Source organism: Opisthocomus hoazin, chromosome 26, assembly GCF_030867145.1.
Source record: "Opisthocomus hoazin isolate bOpiHoa1 chromosome 26, bOpiHoa1.hap1, whole genome shotgun sequence".
NCBI lineage: Eukaryota > Metazoa > Chordata > Aves > Opisthocomiformes > Opisthocomidae > Opisthocomus > Opisthocomus hoazin.
This window is the reverse complement of record NC_134439.1, coordinates 5,183,379-5,201,784: the sequence shown is the minus strand read 5'-3', so window position 1 is coordinate 5,201,784 and position 18,406 is coordinate 5,183,379. Positions and strand designations below refer to the sequence as shown.

Genomic DNA, 18,406 nt, shown 5'->3' with positions numbered 1-18,406 from the left:
CTGTAAAATGGTAGACAATGATACCTCCTCTTGCCTCACAGGAAGCTGGAGGTTGACACCACGTAAGGGAACCCCCCCCCCAATATACTAATAACACCCCCCCCAATCCAGCTCTTAACCCTCCCCCTAAACCTCAAAACCGCACGTTAGACACTGCAGGTAGAAAGCAGATCAGAGAGGACAGGGCTTCTTGTGCACAATGGGAAGGACAGAGGGGATGATATTATTATGCCAGCAACAAATTCCAGCCCCTGCTCCTCTGCTGTGACACAGGCCCGGTGTCATCCCTGTGCCGAGGAGGCTAAAATCGCGGGGGACTGCTACCTGCTGTCACCCACACAGGCATCTCCTGCGGGCTGCAGTGTCCTGGAGCTAAACTGCGTTGCAAATTCCCCTTGGTCTGGCTGCCTTGGTCTGCTTGTTTTTTTTGTCCCCTCGGTTGCATACAGCAAGTGAGTAGAAACGGTGGCACTTAGGAAAAAAAACCCCCTTGTGCCTTCTGTGATCAGAGTGAATTTGGAAGAAAAGTTTGCCTGAGACTGCTGGAAAGAAGAACAGCTTGGAGTGGGGGTGTGAGGGACGTGGGGGATGTGGGGATGGGACAGTGATGCAGAGGATGGATGGGGAAGAGGCGGATGGATGGATGGATGGATGGATGGATGGATGGAGGGGTGGAGGGATGGAGGGATGGAGGGATGGAGGGATGGAGGGATGGAAGGATGGATGGGGCTCTGGGTACACGGACGGATCAATATATTTTGGAAGAATGGTGTTCATGGATACATGCGTGCATTCAACATATGGTTACATTTTTAGACACACGTTAAGGCGAAGGGATGTCACTTCTCTTGCCTAAATCACTGGTTATCATTTGAAGCAGGAGAAGTTCTTTCTAGTCGCCAGTACAGATCAGAAGCGTACAGAATCAGCAGGCCGCCGCTTGGTCTAAGCCCAACGCCATCACACACCTCTCCCCACACCCCCTCTCCTCCAAGCGTTTCTAACCCCGTCTGGACAAACGGTCTGCAGCCCGTCGTGTTCGTGCTCCTAAAATCACCGTTAGAGACCATGCCACCGACGCCCTTCAGGGTCCCGTAAAATATCTTTATTATCAGCTGAAAAGCAGGCGTCCAGCTTTCAGAGAGATTAGGGAGAGGCTCTTCAGTGTAAAACCAGTCTGCTGAATAGGAAAGGCTCCCCGCACCCTGCTTCCCTCCCTGAAATGTCCAGCTTTTGGAAAAAAAAAAAAAAAAAAGCTGTGTTTTTTCGTGTTTCCAGGTTTTCAGAGCAGAGGTTTTTCAGGGTTGCGCTGGCCACCCCCACTCCCCCTCGACTGCTCGGGGAGAAGCCAGAAGTTCAGATGATGGTAGCAAAGGTATTAGGAGACACATGGAGCGGGACAGGAAAAACAGCCCAAGGAAGGAAAAGCAATCTCCAAAGTGTGCTAAAGAGGGGACATTCTGCTTTGTGTAAAAGAGACGGACATGTGTCCACCAAATGTTGTCTTAGCGTAAAAAGGAGGGGGGGAAAAAAGAAGCTTGTGACTGCTCCAATTTCTAGAAACACCCCCATCCCCCCCCAGTACCCCCGCTTTGAACTTTTTATATTTTTATTATTATTACTAAGGGTCGGGGGGGATAGCTGTGAGTTGGTTCAGGTGTGGAAGAAGTGTCCCCCTGTCCCCCGCCTCTGCTGCAGATGTGGCGACTTGGCTTATCAAAAAAAGCAGCCTCTCCAAGATTGGGGGGGGGTGTGTGTTGTGATTTAGGCTCTATTTGCCCTATTTTTGCTCAGTTTCCCTCCATCTGCTCGGCCGCGGAGCCGGAGCCTCCAGCCGGGGCCACCTGCCCGGCCCAGCCCGGCGCAGGGGGCTCAGCCCCCCCCGCAGATCCTCGCCCCCGAGCCATGGCAGTCTTCGCTCTCCCGCCCTGCCCCGCCAACTTGTTTATTTTCCCAAAGAAAAAGGCTGCTGCCTGCCTTTTCCAGAACGATGTCCCCCTGAGAGGGAGAGGGGGAGATCCGTGAGATATAGGTGGGTTCGGCAAGGTTTGGGGGCTCCGTACGCAAACCGCTGCCTCCCGGATTATTTTTCTGTAGCACTTAAAGACAGGCTGGAGGCATAACAGCGGTCATTCGGTGTCTCCATGTGGTAGAAGGGAACTAGGGAAATATGAGGACACTCTTTCGTATTATTAGAAAAAAACGAAACCCAATAGAAAAGAAAAATAAAGAAAAAATAAAAAAAAAATGCCCTGGGGAAAAAAAAAAAACACCACCCTGGTCTCTACACAGGCCGAAAGGAAAAAACAAAAAAAAAAGAAAGTGCACAGATTTCTTTGGCAAGCAGGTGAAAAGAATTCAGATCAAAAGGTGTTAACAACCTGAGGAGCACAGACAGAATACAACTAATTGAAATGCAAAGGCACGGGCCAGGTTTGTGGCTATTTGCGAGCGGTTTAAACCAGAGCGGATCGCCTCCGGTAAACGAGAGAGAGCCTTTTTCCATGGCGAAGGACAACCCCAAACTTCGTCTGAAGTACACGAGTTCCCCCGGCAAAGGCAGACTGGAGTTTGCCTTGCACTGGTAATGAATCTTTACAGGTTTTTCTATTTCTCCCGCTTCCACAAAGTTTACTCGCGGGCCTGGAAGCTGTGATGGAAACGTAATGCAATTCCAGCTCTCGGGAGGGTAAGGATTAGAACCTTCTAAAAGTGAGAAATCAAGCTCTGAAAGGGAGACAGCCCCTCTTTCCTCCCCGCTCAGCCTTTAGCCATCTCAACCCTTTAAAATAGTTTAAGCAGACAATATTTCAGAAGAACTTACTTTCAGGACTCCAGTCTATTGGCTCTCTGGGTTGAAAACTGGACCCGCAAAACATGTTCCCTGCAATGGCAACGTTTATCTCATCTGGAAAAGTGCTCACCCATCGCTGCCCCTTACGAGCCAAACCGAGCAGTTAAAGTGTCACTTAACATTCTAGAGAATGTGAAATATATTGTACATTGTCAACTCCCCAAAACCATAAAACTAACTTTATGGACCTCACGTGACTTTTGAGAGCCAGTGAGGGGTATCTGTCTGAGGTCTGGGCGATTTTTACGATCCAACTTCGAGATAAAACCCTATCCATTTGACATCTAAATGTCATACCCACTTTTGCTATAGTTTGCTATTGGTAAAAAAAAAAAAAAAAAAAAAAAAAAAGAGGAAAAAACATACCAAGGGAAGGCGAGCAAATGGTTTGGGATCTGAGAGTCCACTTCACATCCCTCTCAAAATCACTTAAGAAGTGCCTAAACAGTGGGAGATTAAGTTTGGTAAGTTTTCAGCTCCAACTTTACTCGCTGCGGACAGAAAGCCGAAGCCGCGTTGTCGCGATCTCAGCGGCGTTTCGCCAAGTCAAGCGACTCGAACCCGGAGTATCTCGCTCCTGGTTAGCTTCCCAAGGTAGAGAAACGGCAACGTTTGCCGGCTGGGATGGTGTGAAATTCTCTGCAGCCGACGCGACTCGGTGTAGTGAGTGTCAGTAGCTGCGGAGCTGTGAGCTGTTATTTACATGTCGAGCCGGAGACAGGAGGTACAAGCAGTAGTAAGCACCAGGAACCGAGGGCGAGGGGTAGAGGAGAGAGCACGGCTTAGCGCAGAGGTGTAGTCTGTGTGTACATGTTATTTATGTATAATAAATATGTCTGTACAAATACACGGACCTGTAGTTCCGTAGGACACGGTTTTACGCGGGCGCGGACGTGGCTACAAACACCTCACTTTTAAACTGTGCGTGGTGAAGATCTGTGTCTGAGCGCTCCTGAACCGCACGTAAATCTGCCGGGGAAGCGTTTATACCGGGCTGTTGCAACTTGAAGTGCTGGAAACCAGTTTGTCTGTTACGGTGGGCTCGGAGTGTGGGGGGGGGGGTGTCTGTGCTGGTTTTGTGCTGGGAGACGGCGGCTTGGGGCAGCGCGGAGGGTTGCGGTTTATTCCCGTGCGGTGCCAGAAAGGGGGTTTTGGGGGGAATATTTGGTGTTTCGGAGCTGCCCGGGAGAGGCTGGAGCTCTGCTGAGAGCTCCCAGCACAGGCTCAGCTCCATCCCAGGCATCTCCCCGGCTTTGGCGTGTGCTGCAGGTCTCGGAGGTTGGGTATAAAGTGCGACTGGGAGCCTTTGTGGGTAAGAGAAACGTTTATTTGACTTCGAGTAAAGCTACAAACAAATACAAAAAGCTTATTGGCAAAGTACTAACAGGCAGCTAGACATGACAGATGCCATTTTTACACATAACATTGCATTCACTCTGCCCACTACAAACCGTCTATTAGTCACATCAGAAATATTTCTAGTATTTACAAACATTAGAGCACTCTATTGTTCGTCCGATTTTATACATATTTTTTTTTTAAGAGTGAAGTTTACCCACGTCTAAGAGTACGTCTCGGAATTAGCCTGGGTCTAGAAATCCTGGCCTGAAGTTTGGACTAAAACACAGACTGGACAATTTTAAGACAGAAAGATACAAGAGCTTGTTTGTTTTTTTTTTCTTTTTTCACTTTTTTCTTTTTTTTTTACATTTTTGTTTGTTTTTTTAGAATTTTTTTTTTTTCTGCGACTGTCGTGCAGGAACCCCCGATTTTAGCTTAGGCAGAGAAGAACTCACCCAAAAGCAGTAAACTCAGGAAAGGGGGGGGGGGGGGGAAACCCCAACAAATAAACAAACAACCGTATCTGTTCTCAATTTATAAATAAGTTATAACATTTAAAGGGCTCACATGAAACATGCTAGCTTTCCAGAAAGCATCAAGAGAGCACGGACACATACATTTAGAAGAACAACAAGAGCATGAGGAGCATCTGGAAATAAAATTTAATTAAATTTTTTTTAAAAAAAAAAAAAACAAAACCAAAAACAGAACACGACATGAACTCAGTCCTGGGATAACGGTACCATACGCGTTGTTTTAGAATATCAACAACATGCCGAAAAGAAGGTGCCTCACTGTACAGTACTGGGAAACTAAGATCTGCGGCGCTTTATTTATTTATTTACGTATTTCTTTCTCGTCTCCTCTTCTTCCCTCGGTATTCCTCCTCTAGAATTTATGGCTGAAAGGCGCTGCCCGCCGAGGCTAAGCTCATGCTTTTCAGTTTATTATCCTTCTTCCATTTCATCCTCCTGTTCTGGAACCAGATTTTGATCTGGCGCTCGGAGAGGCAGAGAGCGTGAGCGATCTCTATTCTCCTCCTGCGGGTGAGATATCTATTGAAGTGGAATTCCTTTTCCAACTCCAGGGTCTGGTAGCGAGTGTACGCTGTCCTCGCCCTCTTACCGTCTGGTCCAGTCATGTCTGAATAACACGGACAACAGCGGGGTTTGGGTTTTTGCTTTCTGCTAGGTTTTTTTTTCTTTTTAATCCTTAAGGCTTTTTTTTCCCTTTTTTTTTTTTTTTTTTAAATACCGAGGTAAAATATTCGCCTTCTTCGGGCAGCTGCTTACTCTAGAAATAACAGACCCCCCCCCTTTTTCTCGCACACCCCCCAGACACGTGTAAAGCCCCCCACCCTTGGCCCCTCCAGAACAGACATTGGCAACTTCATATTCATAATTTAGCTGGCGAAGCGAGATCCTGAAATCTCCCTTTTCCGCCTCTGCCTGGGTGTCTCCGGGTCTGTGTGCAGGGGCACCAGGTTTGACGCTGCTTTCTTTTCTCCAGGAGAAAATCGGGGCAGAGGGGAGGGCGGGGGGGGGGGGCTCGCTACTCCCCGTGCATCTCCTCGCAATTTGGGTTTTGTCAAGCGCAGATTGTCAAGAATACACCCCGCAAAATACGAGTAGGAAAGGACTGAGAGACCCATCTGTGCATATAATGCCATTTTAATGGTCAATTCTTTCCTTTCCTCTCCCCCCCCACCCACACCCCCCCCCGCCCAGGAACACCCCCTTCCCTCAATTTTTAAATTACCTTCTCCCACCATCCGCACAGAGCTAAGGGCTTGAAATAAGCGCACGTTTCGCGGCAAGAATAGCGAAACTAAAATAAAATCGCCACCCCCCCCCCAACCCTCCTCCAGGCGCCGGAGGCAGCTTTAAAGCAGCGATCAGAGCAAGAAATACAAAAGCAATAAATAGCTGCGTTTCTGATCAAAGCGCCTCCGCCGAATAAAAGGCAGGAGAGGGAAAAAAAAAAAAGAGAGCGGGGTGGGGGGGTGGGGAGGGAAAAATAGGATGGGGGGGGAAGAAAAGAAAACAGAAGAGAAATAAAGAGAAGGGGGTGCGCGCAAATAAACAACGACAACGACAACGACGGAAAAAAAAAAAAAAAAAAGAAGTAGCTGTACCATGGCTAATGTGAAGTTTCCTCATCCAAGGGAATATCTGAGGTGCCTGCCCTTCTGGTGCTGCGGTGGAGGTCGCGATGGGCTCTGCCTGCGCTCGGGGGATGCTGCTGCTTACTGGAGTGCCCTCGTCGGCTCCCGAGGACGCGCTGGTCTCGTCTAGTTCTGTGAAATTTGTGTTGGTGGTGCTGGCAGAAGTAGCTTGGTCGGAGGGGGACGGGGCGGGTTTGCCTCCATGGCTCTCGCTGTTGGAGCAGGGAAGGGAGTCGGGAGAAGATAAGGAGCAGCTAGACGCCTGTCTAAACCTGCTCTCCTGAGCTGGAGAAGGGAAACCGCGGGAGCTCTCCCCGACAGCCCCAAAGTGACTAGAGGAGGCTGAGCGGTTGATGCTAAGGTCCATCCCATTGTAGTTGTAGCCATAAGAGCTGGAATGCATGGTGCTTGAATCTCTGTAAGAACCGTTCATGGAACTGCTGGTCCCATAATTTAGTAACTGATAGTCGGGGCCATTTGGGTAGCGCCCTGAGAACGAGTTTACAAAGTAAGAGCTCATTTGGGTTATTTTGGAGGGCTTGATTTGTGGCTCGTGGTCGTTATAACCCTGTGCTTGACGATTTATGATGTATTAATGAATTATAGCAACGCACTGTACTTCGTTTTTGCTATGTACGCGGCCAAATATGGGGGGAGGGTGGGGGGCGCGTTTGGGAATCACGTGCTTTTGTTGACCAGTCGTAAATTCTCACTGATGACCTCAAGAGGTAATTCATGCTCTATGGTTACAAATAATGACGAGCGCGGAGCCGGGTAGGCCCGAGCCGGCGCGCGGCGCCCCGAACCCCCCCCTGCGCACGCCGGCGCCGCGCTCGCCCCCCCGCCTGGGCGGAGCGCGCCACCTGCCGGCCGCGCGGGGGCAGCGCACCGAGCCCTTGGGGGGGGCTGCACCGCACCCCTGAACTGCCCGCCGCACCCCCCACCCCCTTCTTTTATTCCCCTTTTCCTTCTTAAAAAACAGCGTTGAGATGGGGGGGGATCCAGCAGCTCGCGTATCCGCTCTGCCCGCGTGGGTCTGCGCCCCCAGCTCCTTCATTATCATCATCATCATCATCATCATCATTATTAATATTATTACTACTATTACTACTATTATTACTATTATTAAACTCGTTATTTCTTCCTTGTTATCGCCGCCGGGGCAGTCTGAGAGCCAGGGAGGGATGAGGTGCCGGGTCCCTGAGAGGCCGGGCGGTCTTCTCTGTTGATATCTGACTTTGGGGGGGTGTTGGGGGGGGCAAAGCGAAGCTGCTGCGAGGTGAGGGGAGCGTGGCTCCTCGGGTTTGTTTCGCGTGGTTATTGTCAGAAAAGTCGAGGTTTCTTGAGCGCTGAGCGTGGAGCCGGCGATGAGGTCGCACCTTCATTCTGGAGGGGGGGGGGGAAGGAGGGGGGGGTATAAGAAAAAGAGGGGGACGTCCAGGCGGAGAAACTGTTTGGCAAGGCTGCTTTTGGGATGTTCTTGCTTCTGAGCTTTTCGCGTACTCTCCGCATGTAGCCTTGTGCTGCGCTGTTTTTCCTTGCCTTTTGCTAACCTGCAGGGAATATCGGGGAGCAAAAGCACTCCGAGACCGGTAAAAAACGTCGTGAAAGAGCTGTGCTTTGTTAAGCGTTACTTTCTTTTTCTTCCTTTTCTTCTTCTTCTTCTTCTTCCTCTTCTGCTTCCTCTTCTTCTTCTTCTTCTTCTCTTTTCTCTCTGTCTCTTTTTTTTTTTCTTCCAAGGCAGTTTCGGAATTTCATATGCTTGTCTGCAACTCATTGGAAATTATGCGCCATATTGAAAGTGACATATAATTATAATAATTACGGGCAATGAAAAGCGTGGCAATAATAGTAAATGTCCTACAGCTGCGAAGCTTCTGCATGAATTGATTTTAAAAGTGACTGGCGTTAAACCAGCTTGTGGCGTGGGGGGAAGCATTCACACGTAGGTATTTCTGGGAGGTGGGGGGGGAAGGGACGGGAGGCAGGAGATCCTGTTTCCTCGCGTTTTCCCCCCGCGAAGCTGCAGAAAACGGTAGCCGAAACAGGCTGGGCTGGCGGCTCGTTTCCAGTCCTAAATCCTCAGCAGAAAAAAAGCGCTTCCTTTCGTTTAATTCCCAAACCCAGGAAAAGTTTGCTGTTTGCATGCACGAGATTCCTCTTGGTACAGAGCAGAAAGGTTCCCCACCCCGAGCGAAGCGAGCCCCTGAAACGGAGCCTTCGAAAACGCCTTCAAGCGAAAATAATAATATCTTCTTTTAAAAGAGCTCATTAGACTTAGTTTAGATCTTTTCCACCTTTTTGCCCCCCCCCCCCCCCCCCCCCGAAATGGAGGCTGTATTCCCCGAGCTAAGAAGCTGCTCGTTTCGCGGGGCAAATTCCCTTGAAATCTGGACTTCTTTGCACTACGCTTCACTTTGATTTGGGGATGTGAAGTGAGGGACCAGATGTTTGAAAGATGCTGGGCAAATGTTAGGTATCTTTGGTAGATAAACGAGAGCATATTTTTGCCCGTTTCCTTGATTTATTATGTATATGGAGAGCGTTTCGTCATAACTCTTTGTACTGTAACAATAAAAAAGAGCGATACTAAAGGAGAATGTCAGCGAGGAAATACTATTGGTGAAAGGTCTTCCATTTCAGATTAGACAAAAAGAGGGAAAACCAGATTTATCTCTCCAGTGCAACTTCCGTGTGCTTGGAGTTGCTTGTCCTCGCAGATGAGAAGCGAGTGTCGGACAGAGAGCAGCAGGGCTCCCTTTGCCACCCTCTGCTCCTTAAAAATGGCAAGTACCCCTGGAAAAGGGAAAGATAATCACAATAATAATGACGGGGGGGGGGTGCATGAGATCGAAGACTTTGTTTTTATTAGAGAATTCCATGTGCATACCTAAGACAAATTTCAAACACAACACTTACAAAAATTAATAAAATAGAACTTCTTCTTGTTGTTGCTTTTGCATCCATTTAGGTAGTACTCGTTCTTTCAGTAGGTTTTCCTCTTAAAAAATAAATCCAAAAAACTAATTACAAAGACCTCAGGGCTTGATTAATTTACCAAAGGAGGGAAAAAAAAAAAAAAAGAAAAATGAAAAAAAAACCCAACCCTATGTCAACGTGCATGAAACATTTTTACAAAATTAAGACAATAAACACCCCAAATGACATATATTGCAGCACTTCCATTAAATACAAGAGTTAGCAGATTACTAACAGTGACACCAAGGGTAGAAACAAGGGTAGGAGTCTTTTTTTTTTTTTGTCTTTTCTCTTTCCCTTTCTTTCTTTTCCCCCTTCTCTCTCTATCTATTTACTTTTTTATTATTATTATTATTATTATTTCATTTCGGGGGGGTGGAATAGGAGGGGAGGGAGGTCTAGGAAGGAAAACAAAAATTAAAAAATGCAACTAGAAGCCTGATTTTTTTTTTTTTTCTTTTTCTGGACACGACAGATCAGTGGGAACGCCAGTCCGTGCATTGGTGGCCCAAACTTTCGAGCTGTGTTGCCGCTGCCGCAGAAGGCTTGTCCCACCAATGTGCAGGTTCTCCCTGTCCTCGCAGCCAGCCTACACCCCCCTCATCCTCTCGGCTCTCTCACACACTCACTCACTCCCTTTCTATTTTTTTTCTTTTTTGTGTGTGTGTGCGCGTTTTAAATAATACTTTTCACTCCGCCGTTTTCTCCTCCTCCTCCTCCGCGCTCAGTTGCGAGGAGTTGAGCAATTTGTTCTCTTTTTTCCACTTCATCCTGCGGTTCTGGAACCAGATTTTGATCTGCCGCTCTGTCAGGCAGAGGGAATGGGCGATCTCGATCCGCCGGCGCCGGGTCAGGTAGCGGTTGAAGTGAAATTCCTTCTCCAGCTCCAGCGTCTGGTAGCGGGTGTAGGTCTGGCGGCCTCGGCGGCCGCTGGGCCCGAAGGAGGAACCTGTGACACCCGCAAAAAAAGAAAAAACAAAAAGGGAAAAAATAGGAAAAAATAATAGAAAAAAACGTAGGGGGGAAATGGGGAGAGGAGGGAAGAGAGGAGAGGAAAAAGAAGGGAAAGCCCCGAGGTTTGGTGGAGCCGCGGGGACGCTGCATAACCCGCGGGGATGCTGCGCCCCGCACCGCGGCTGGGCGCTGAGGGGGGGCTGTGTGCCCGCTCCCCTGCCCGCCCCCCCCCCCAAAAGGCTTTGGCCAACCCCAAAACGACCCCCGCCGCGGTGAGCCCCTCCGTGCGCGCACGCGGGCTCCGCGGAGGATCCGCAGCCGCGCAGAAGGGTTAATGCTGAACTTGCCAGGCTGCGGGCAGGGCTGGGGAGACAGGGCGAGATCTATCTTATTCCAGGATGAAAAATCGCAAGGTGTTCTCCCTCCCCCCGCCCCCCCCCCCCCGCTATTTTCCACCCTACCGGCAACCGTAATAGATCTGAGCGTTTAAGCAATAATGAAGTGAATCGATCTGCCCAAACTCTGCATTAAAGAGGACACAACACTTTATGTCCCTGCGCTAATGGACATCAATTTGGAACTTAAAAGGCAACAAATGCATCTAAACATGGGAAGGGGGGTGGCGAGGCTCGATTATTTTTCTTCCCCCTTCTTTTTCTTTTTTCTTCCCCCCCCACCCCCCCGATTGAGGAAACAGCACTTAAAGAAGTCATATATCACCAGGGGGGAAAAAAAAAATCCTCCCCAGGCAGACTTTTCATTAGGTGCGAGTTTCATTAAAAATGTAGCCCTCTCCTTTCCAATATTTAAACACTTTTCTATGATTGAACTCCAGCTCGGGTAGCCAGCGAGAGAGGGAGCTGCGGGGGGGGGGGGGGGGGTGTCCGTGCGCGTGTAAAGTCATCCAGATCTGATTTAGAAAAGATATCTCCCTCTGCGTGTGGGGGGAAGACAGAGACAAATCGCTGTAGCGGAGTGACACACAAACTGGAATGTGCAAGAAAAAAAAGGGGGGGTGGAAGGAGGAATACTGTATTGGGGTTTAAATACGGGGCAAACTTTTTAGCTGGGGGGGGGGGGGGGAGAGAAAATACTTCAACGGCGTGAAGTTTTAGTGCGTGTCAGGCGCAAGTTGGAGCTTCTCGTGTCGCCCAACTTCCCCGCTGGAAGTTTGGGCTCCGAAGTGAACCTTGCTCCTGCTTCCCTCACTCGCTCACTCTCTCTCTCTGGCGGTAACAAATAAGAAAGGGGGGGAGGAGATTGATGTATTTATTTCTGTAAAAGAGTAAACTCACTATTGCAAGAGTTCATCCGCTGCATCAGGGGTAAACCGGGGCGGAACACTTTTGCTCCTCGCTCTCTCCGAACACAGTTTGGTCTGCGCGCAGTCCGACTTGCGCGGCTCGGGGCGAAGGGCACCTCGTCCAGGTTGGGGGGGCCCGCACGCAGGGTCCTTCTCCCTGAAAAACCCGCCGGCCCCATAGTCACAGGCGGAGCTGCGGCCGTAGGCTCCGTTGCTTTGCTGTAGTAAGGAGAGGAGGTGTAGCCCTTCTCCTGGACGCCCGTGGCTCCGTAGGTGGTGGGGTAGTGCCTCAGAGGGTCCGCATAGCCCGAGGGATAAAGCGGGGATCTGTCCAGGAAGGGCTCCTGCCCCGCCGCCAGACTCACCGGGAAGGTCGAGTTGACAAAATAAGAACTCATTGGAAGGAGCCTGCCGTCCTTTATTTTTTTCCCCGGCTTTATGATTTGTTGTGTTTTATAGTCCAAGTGGTTTAGCTATTAGTAGTATATCGGAGATTGGGTTTTAGCTGAAGGGAGATGGCGTGGTGCCAGCGAGGGACACAAGGAAATACAACCATCTGATCATGGGCTGACCAATAGCAGGCGCCTGAGGTTGCAAAATAGCACCCATGAGGAGCCGAGATTGCACCAGGGACCCCAAGAACAAACCATCCACCCCCTTTTCCCTCCCTTTTAAACAACAGAAGCGCACCCCCTTAACCAAATATATAATATCTGCCGAAAGAAACATTCCCGGCGCGCTCGGAGCTTCATAAATAAATAAACGTGTCGTGTCCCCCTCCCGTCTCCCCCCCCCCCCCCTCCGGAGCTCAGCGCGGGGGTGGGCGAGAGCCCGTTCGCACGGACGGCGGTGCGCACGCCTCTATGTATTTACACACATCAACGTATACAATACCCGCTGTAAGTGGGGGGGAGGAAAAGTTAATTATTCGCATTCGGACAACTTTAACCCCTAGTGTTTGCAAGCCGCCCTGAAATGGCTGGGTACTTCGCACAGTTAAAGGAAACAAAAAAAAAAAGGGGGAAAAACTTTTTTTTTGGTGTGTGTGAGAACTTTGTAAGGAGGAGATCCCGCCGGGTTGATTCACTTTGATTTGCTACGGGAGAAGAAATCGGGTTTGACAACTTATTTCGGTCCACGTTTGTCTAATTACCATAGATTAGCATTCCCCGTTCAGAAAAGCTGCGCTCGCTTGAACCAACCCTTCGCTTTTGCTATATCACACCTCCTTTCTTTTTTCTTTCTCCAAAAGCTCCATATTCGGGAGATGAATGGAAAATCGAAGTATTCCCTTTATCCCTTGCTAAATCCCGATCTCCTCCCGAGTCCGGTACCGCATTGTGCCCTCTTGCGTTTTTTTGTTAATACCGAATCTATGCCCGACCTTTTATGGCTAAAAGAAAGCCTTGGGTTACGGTCAAAAGCGGAGTTTATTGATTGTTACCGATCGAGTTGGGTTTTTTTGTTGTTTTTTGTTTTTTTTTTTTTACGAGAGGAAGCCGGCGGGGTGATGGGGCTGCTGTCTTGGAGGTGCGCAGAGACCCCACGGTTTTGCACCCCCCTACCCTTTGAGCCCGTCCCCACTGCAAATACCCATTTTGCAAAGTTAAGAGGCTGGAAGAGCTAATTCCGCAAGCCTCAAGCAATTCCCGTCCCCCTACAAGCCGCGCTTTGCGCTGAGTTTTGCCTCTCTCGGTTTGCCGGGTTTCCTCGGCAGAGATGGCTCTGCCCTACTGGAGCATCCCCCCCGGCAGACCCCACTCTGCTCAAGGTAGGGCTGCAGCTCTGACCGCCGCGCTCCCTTTTCTTAAACGGGAAAATCGGAGCCATCTCGCAATGAAAAAGAAAAAAAACCAACCAAACCCAAGCCTTAAATTAAAGCCAGGACTGTCTCCCGATCACTTGCGTTTTATCAAGGAATTGGTTTCCTGTCCGAATTTGTAGCCATCTGTCTGTCGGGTCCTACGCGCAGTGAAATGACTTGCCTTACAACACACACTCCCCTGTATTTGAATCTGTGAATGCGTGTGCCACAAATCTAGAATTACATACATTACATGGTTTCTGTAGGGCTGCCAGCGCGGCTCTCTCTGACGGAGCTTCAAGTATCTACGAAACCAGTATCTTATTACGAGCTAATTTATTTTAAACATCGTGTTTACAGCCGCAGAGCCAAGATTGTTTCATGCCACGGCTGCAATGAACATTTCGACTGAAACGTAATCCTTATAATTCAAGGAAATAACATGCAAAGGAAGTAGTTTTCCATCCTCCACTCCCTCTCTGACTGATATCTCTTATATTTGTTCTTGCAGAGTTTCCCTTTGTGTGTGGAATGGACCCAAACTTACGTAGATCTGCTTTATTGGTATGCAAGGAAAAAAAAAAAGTGAGATTGAAAGGGAACGATGGCTAGAGAAGAAAAAAACAACCACAAAACCCAAGGCTGGGAGGAGAGCCTGAAGTTAACTGCTTGCAGGAGCCGAGCAGCTCGCACAGCTGATAAGAGTTGCGCAATATTCGTAGCTCTGCAAAACCAGCAGTTATCTGGCATGATCAGCTCCGCATGCGAATTTCGGGCTAAGAAAGGGATGTCCTGATAACTCGATGCGTGAGTACATCTGCTGGAAATGTTTGCTCTGATATTGTTTCTCACTTCTTGTGATTGCTCGGCAAATAAATCCCTCGAAATAGTTTGGGAAAAAATCTCCCCCACCCTAAATTTTACCGTATTAAAATGCTGCTCATTACAGGACCTTTGTGGCCAAACCAGGATTTTAACGTAATTTGACAGCTGACGTTTAAAAGAAAATAAAAACGCACTAATTGAAGCTGACCGCTTGCTAATTGCTTATTGCTGACACCTTAGACGCGCGATAGATAAAAATCGTACGTCTCGCCTCTGAGAAGAAGGATGACCCTCTAGGTGGTTATTTGGGGAGAAAAAGAAAGGTAGAGAATTTGGTTCCCCAACCTTAAAAAAAAAAATCCATGTCTGTCATAGTTTTCATCTTCGGAGGGTCAGGCCCGCGGTCTAATTGATTTGCCACCTATAACACATGTAAATAGGAGCAGAGGTCTGAAACCGCACTAAATCTCAGAGAACTGGATGTTTAGCCCAGCGCTGGTTTCTACTCTCAGTCCAATAGCTTAACAAAAAAAAAAAAATCAAATTAAAAAAATTAAATGTTGGCTTATTAGCGTAGCTGTGTGTCAGACGCTCTCCCCGCCTTCCCCCCTGAAGTCCGAAGGTAAATCTGAGACCGATATTGCGAATATATTTTCTTTGGACGCCTCCAGCGTCAGCCCAGCCAGGGGAGACGCAGACCCAGAGCAGTAACGGTCGCAGAAGCCAGCTTCTGCAGCACCCTGGAGTGAAACCCGGCTTTAGGGCACCGGTGGGCGCAGCTTTATTCAGCCTTTGGCCTCGTCTCTTCAAAAATCAGGGTTTGTTGGGAAGGAGCGATAAAGCGGGGAAGCTGCGAGAGAGACCAGAAGGCAGTTTAACACATTTCCCTGGGCTGGGAGCCGGCTTTCCGCTCCTGACAGGCATCACTCTACTGGCAGGGTATAAATCCAGCTAAAGAGAAGGATTTACAGCTTGTACTACCCCAGCTCTCTGCCCAGGAAGGTCCCACTTTTTGTCGCTTTGCTTTTCTGGCCAGCAAACCCCGAGCCCACCGAGCAGAGGCAAGGCAGATAGATGAGGGGATTAAAACAACACCCAAATATTTCGAAACGCAAACAGAACAGAGCATTGCTTGTGTGAAAGCTGAACCGCGAAGAAGTTGGTAGAAAGTTCAGTGCAGTTGGTTCCATAAAAAATGAAACTCTCTTTTTTCATGTGGAGCTGGAATTCCCGACCCTTCTGAAGTGAGAACACAGCGGGGTTTCCCCACCGAGGGACTTATTGCAGCCATAAAGTCAAGCCAACACCACGAAAACACTTGAAAAAACCCCTTGTTCCTCGAGTCAGACACAGAAAGCCACTAGCAGCTGAGCAGCCTCCCCTGTAATGCTCCTGCACACCCCAAATCGCATCCGAAAAAAAACCCGGCAAAGCAGGGCTGAGCTCCAGGGTTGTATTTAAAACAACGATCCCTGAAGGTGTAAAAAAATACCCGCTCTCCCGCGCAGAACCGCCTGAAACTTAATTTCCAGCAATTTAAGTTTAATTTACCTGACTTCCCGTACAGTGCATAATAACCTTGTTACTGGGATCTTTGAAAAGAAGCAATAATAATCTGCCATTGTTCCATTACAGAGTGCAGCTAATTATTAACAAAAAAAAAAAGGGAGGGGGGAGGAGAGGAGGGCAGGAGGGGAGAGGGGCATTGGAGGAGTCAAAATGCATCCAGACCAAGCATTCCCGAGAAAGCCAGCCCTGGGAAGGGAAAGGGGGGAGACTACTGGTCAAATCATATTGGGAAAGGAGGAGAAAGGGAGGAGGAGGCGAGACGGATCATGTAATGCAGCAGGCAAATGCTGGGGGGTTTTGGGAATTACAGCATGGAACAAGTTAATCACGGCTGTTGCTGGTCAAAAGAGAGAAACTTCCCCCCCCCCCCCCCCCCCCTTTTTTTTGTTTTTGTTTTTCTTAACATAGTCCTGGGCATCTCACTTTCTTCGAGAAAATGTCTAGACGCAAACAGTTGCCAGGAAACTGTGTGGCAGAAGGAGAAAACGAGAGAGAGAAAGTGAGCGGGAGGGAGGGAGAGCCAGAAACCTTTGAAAATCACAGACACGCATTGTCCCTTCCGAGCCTACAGTAACTTAAAAGCGATTCGTCCCCTGCCCTCACCCCCCGGCTCCTTCCCCAGCAACAGCCCGAGCCCCGTCTACACGGCTCGACGGCTCTTCTCCAGCCCCCGCCGCAGTGACCGCTCCCGGCAAGGCAGAAACACACAAGCTCCCCTGAACCCACCCCCCCGCCCCGAGTGTCGCAGCATCTCCACTCGTGTTGGCGCTCGGCAGCCCACCAGCTGCCTGCCACCCTCCAGACAGCTGGGTGGGAGCCGTTGGATGGGTGCGCGCGTATGGATTTGCGCGCACGTATGGATTTGCGCCCAAGTACGGATTTGCGCGCACGTATAGATCTGCGCCCACGTATGGATTTGCTCCCATGTATAGATTTGCGCCCACGTGGCGCGGAACAGAGGTACACGCATGTCAGGGGTAGGTTTGGGGGGACGTATAGAGCAGCACGCGCGCAAGGGTGCCCACAGCTCACATGAGGGGACATATACGTCCGGGTGCACCCTATAGATCCCTCACTTTAAGGCTCGACATATAGCTAAAGGCAAGTCCACCGTCCCCAGCTCCGGGCTTGGAGGGGCGGGGTGGGGTGGGGGGGGTGTTCCGGCCGGGGAGCCGGGAGGGCAGACCGGGCAGGGCCCCCCCGCCGGGTACCGGCTCCGGGAGCCCCCCGGGAGCCGCCGGCCGCCGACGGTAGATGGCAGCAAACGGCGGGGAATGGGCGAGCCCCGCGGCGGTCCCGGCACCGGGGGACACCGGGCGGAGGGGGCTCCCCTCGGTCCGCGCCGCTTTGGTTCGTTTTCTGCCATAAACGAGCAATGGAGGAGCCGGCAGGGGAGCCCGGCCCGGAGCAGGGCGCAGCCCCCCCCCCCCACACGCACACCGGGGGTGCGCGGAGCTTTCTCGGTCACCCCCACACCGCACCGGGTTGAAATGGTTAAAAGAGCTGTCCGCAGCGAGCTGCGGGGTTTCCACAAGTGGCAGCCCACGCAGGGTGTGGAAGACCGGCATAAAAGCTTCTTGGTGTAAGGTTGCTGAATTAATATGATTTTTAAATATTTTTTTTCTTACAAACGGCAGATAAAACCCGAGCTTGGAGACACGTAGGGAAAAGGGAGAACAGGGGCTTGAACCGGCATTAATTTCTTTTTTTTTTTTTTTTTTCCCCCCGTGATTTATGAAAAATGTAACAGGTTCGGGAAGAAATAGCTTTTAAAAATGACTTTCTGTTTATTATTTCCGCGGCTTGTGAGCATTTACTCATGTCGGCGCAATACTCAGGCACAGTCACTTCATGAGATAAATCGTCACGTCATAAAACGGTTTATGCTTAAGTAATGAATCTCTTCTTACTCCATCTCGCTTCACACACACACATTATCTTATTTTAAAAATCACCTCGTAACAGTAGCAATTAGTACTATATTTCAACAGGCCCCCCCCCCCCCCGAAATCTTGCAAAAAAAACCCCACACATTTCAAATGACGGGCATCTCCGGACAAATATTTTCCTAAACCGAAGGCGAGCGTCAGGGTGTCAGACAGGGGGGGGAATCACCGACAGACCGCGGGTAGAAGCCCAAGCCGGTATTCCGGCCGGGAGAGCCGTAAAACCCCGCTCACACTGCAGCAAGCAATTAGACACACCGAGGTTTATTGCATCGCAGCGTCAGCTTCATTTGGGAGTTTCGGGAGGGGGGGGGTGGAAAAAAAAATACAGTGAGAGCGCTGAGCTCTGGGTTGGCTTCGTCCTTATTATCTCCCCCCCCCGTCTTTTTTTTTTTTGTTCCCCCCCCCCCCTCCTTTTTTTTTAACCAATTTCCAGAGCCTTATTTCCAAGGACTGCCGCGAACTGCCCTCTCCACAGAAACCACCCACATAATAACGACCCTAGAGAGCAAGGCAAAACCCAACTGGCTTCCACACAAACTTCGCCAAATTACTGGCTCGCCTGAAGACAGGCAAACTGGCAAGAGATTCTGCGAGGGGGGGGGGAAATAAAACACGACAACTACCCACAAAGGGTTTGGTATTTTTTAAAGGCAGTGTCTAAAGA

General features: G+C 49.7%; 3 protein-coding genes across 3 annotated transcripts in view; all 3 read right to left on the bottom strand.

The window, feature by feature from the left end:
• HOXB4 (homeobox B4) overlaps positions 1–18,406 on the bottom strand; it is a 42,177-nt gene that overhangs the window by 12,373 nt on the left and 11,398 nt on the right. The window lies entirely within an intron of this gene.
• On the bottom strand, positions 4,804–6,879 carry HOXB5 (homeobox B5). Its single transcript, XM_009933553.2, has 2 exons — positions 6,330–6,879; positions 4,804–5,338 (listed from the first exon to the last, which is right to left on the bottom strand). The coding sequence occupies exons 1-2, from the start codon at positions 6,877–6,879 to the stop codon at positions 5,091–5,093; spliced, it is 798 nt and encodes a 265-aa protein (XP_009931855.1). The 3' UTR covers positions 4,804–5,090.
• LOC142364248 (homeobox protein Hox-B6-like) lies at positions 9,470–11,993 on the bottom strand. The gene is given in 5 exon segments (XM_075443548.1): positions 9,470–10,287; positions 11,588–11,614; positions 11,617–11,664; positions 11,667–11,807; positions 11,810–11,993. Coding segments are annotated over 5 exon segments (660 nt in total). The 3' UTR covers positions 9,470–10,027.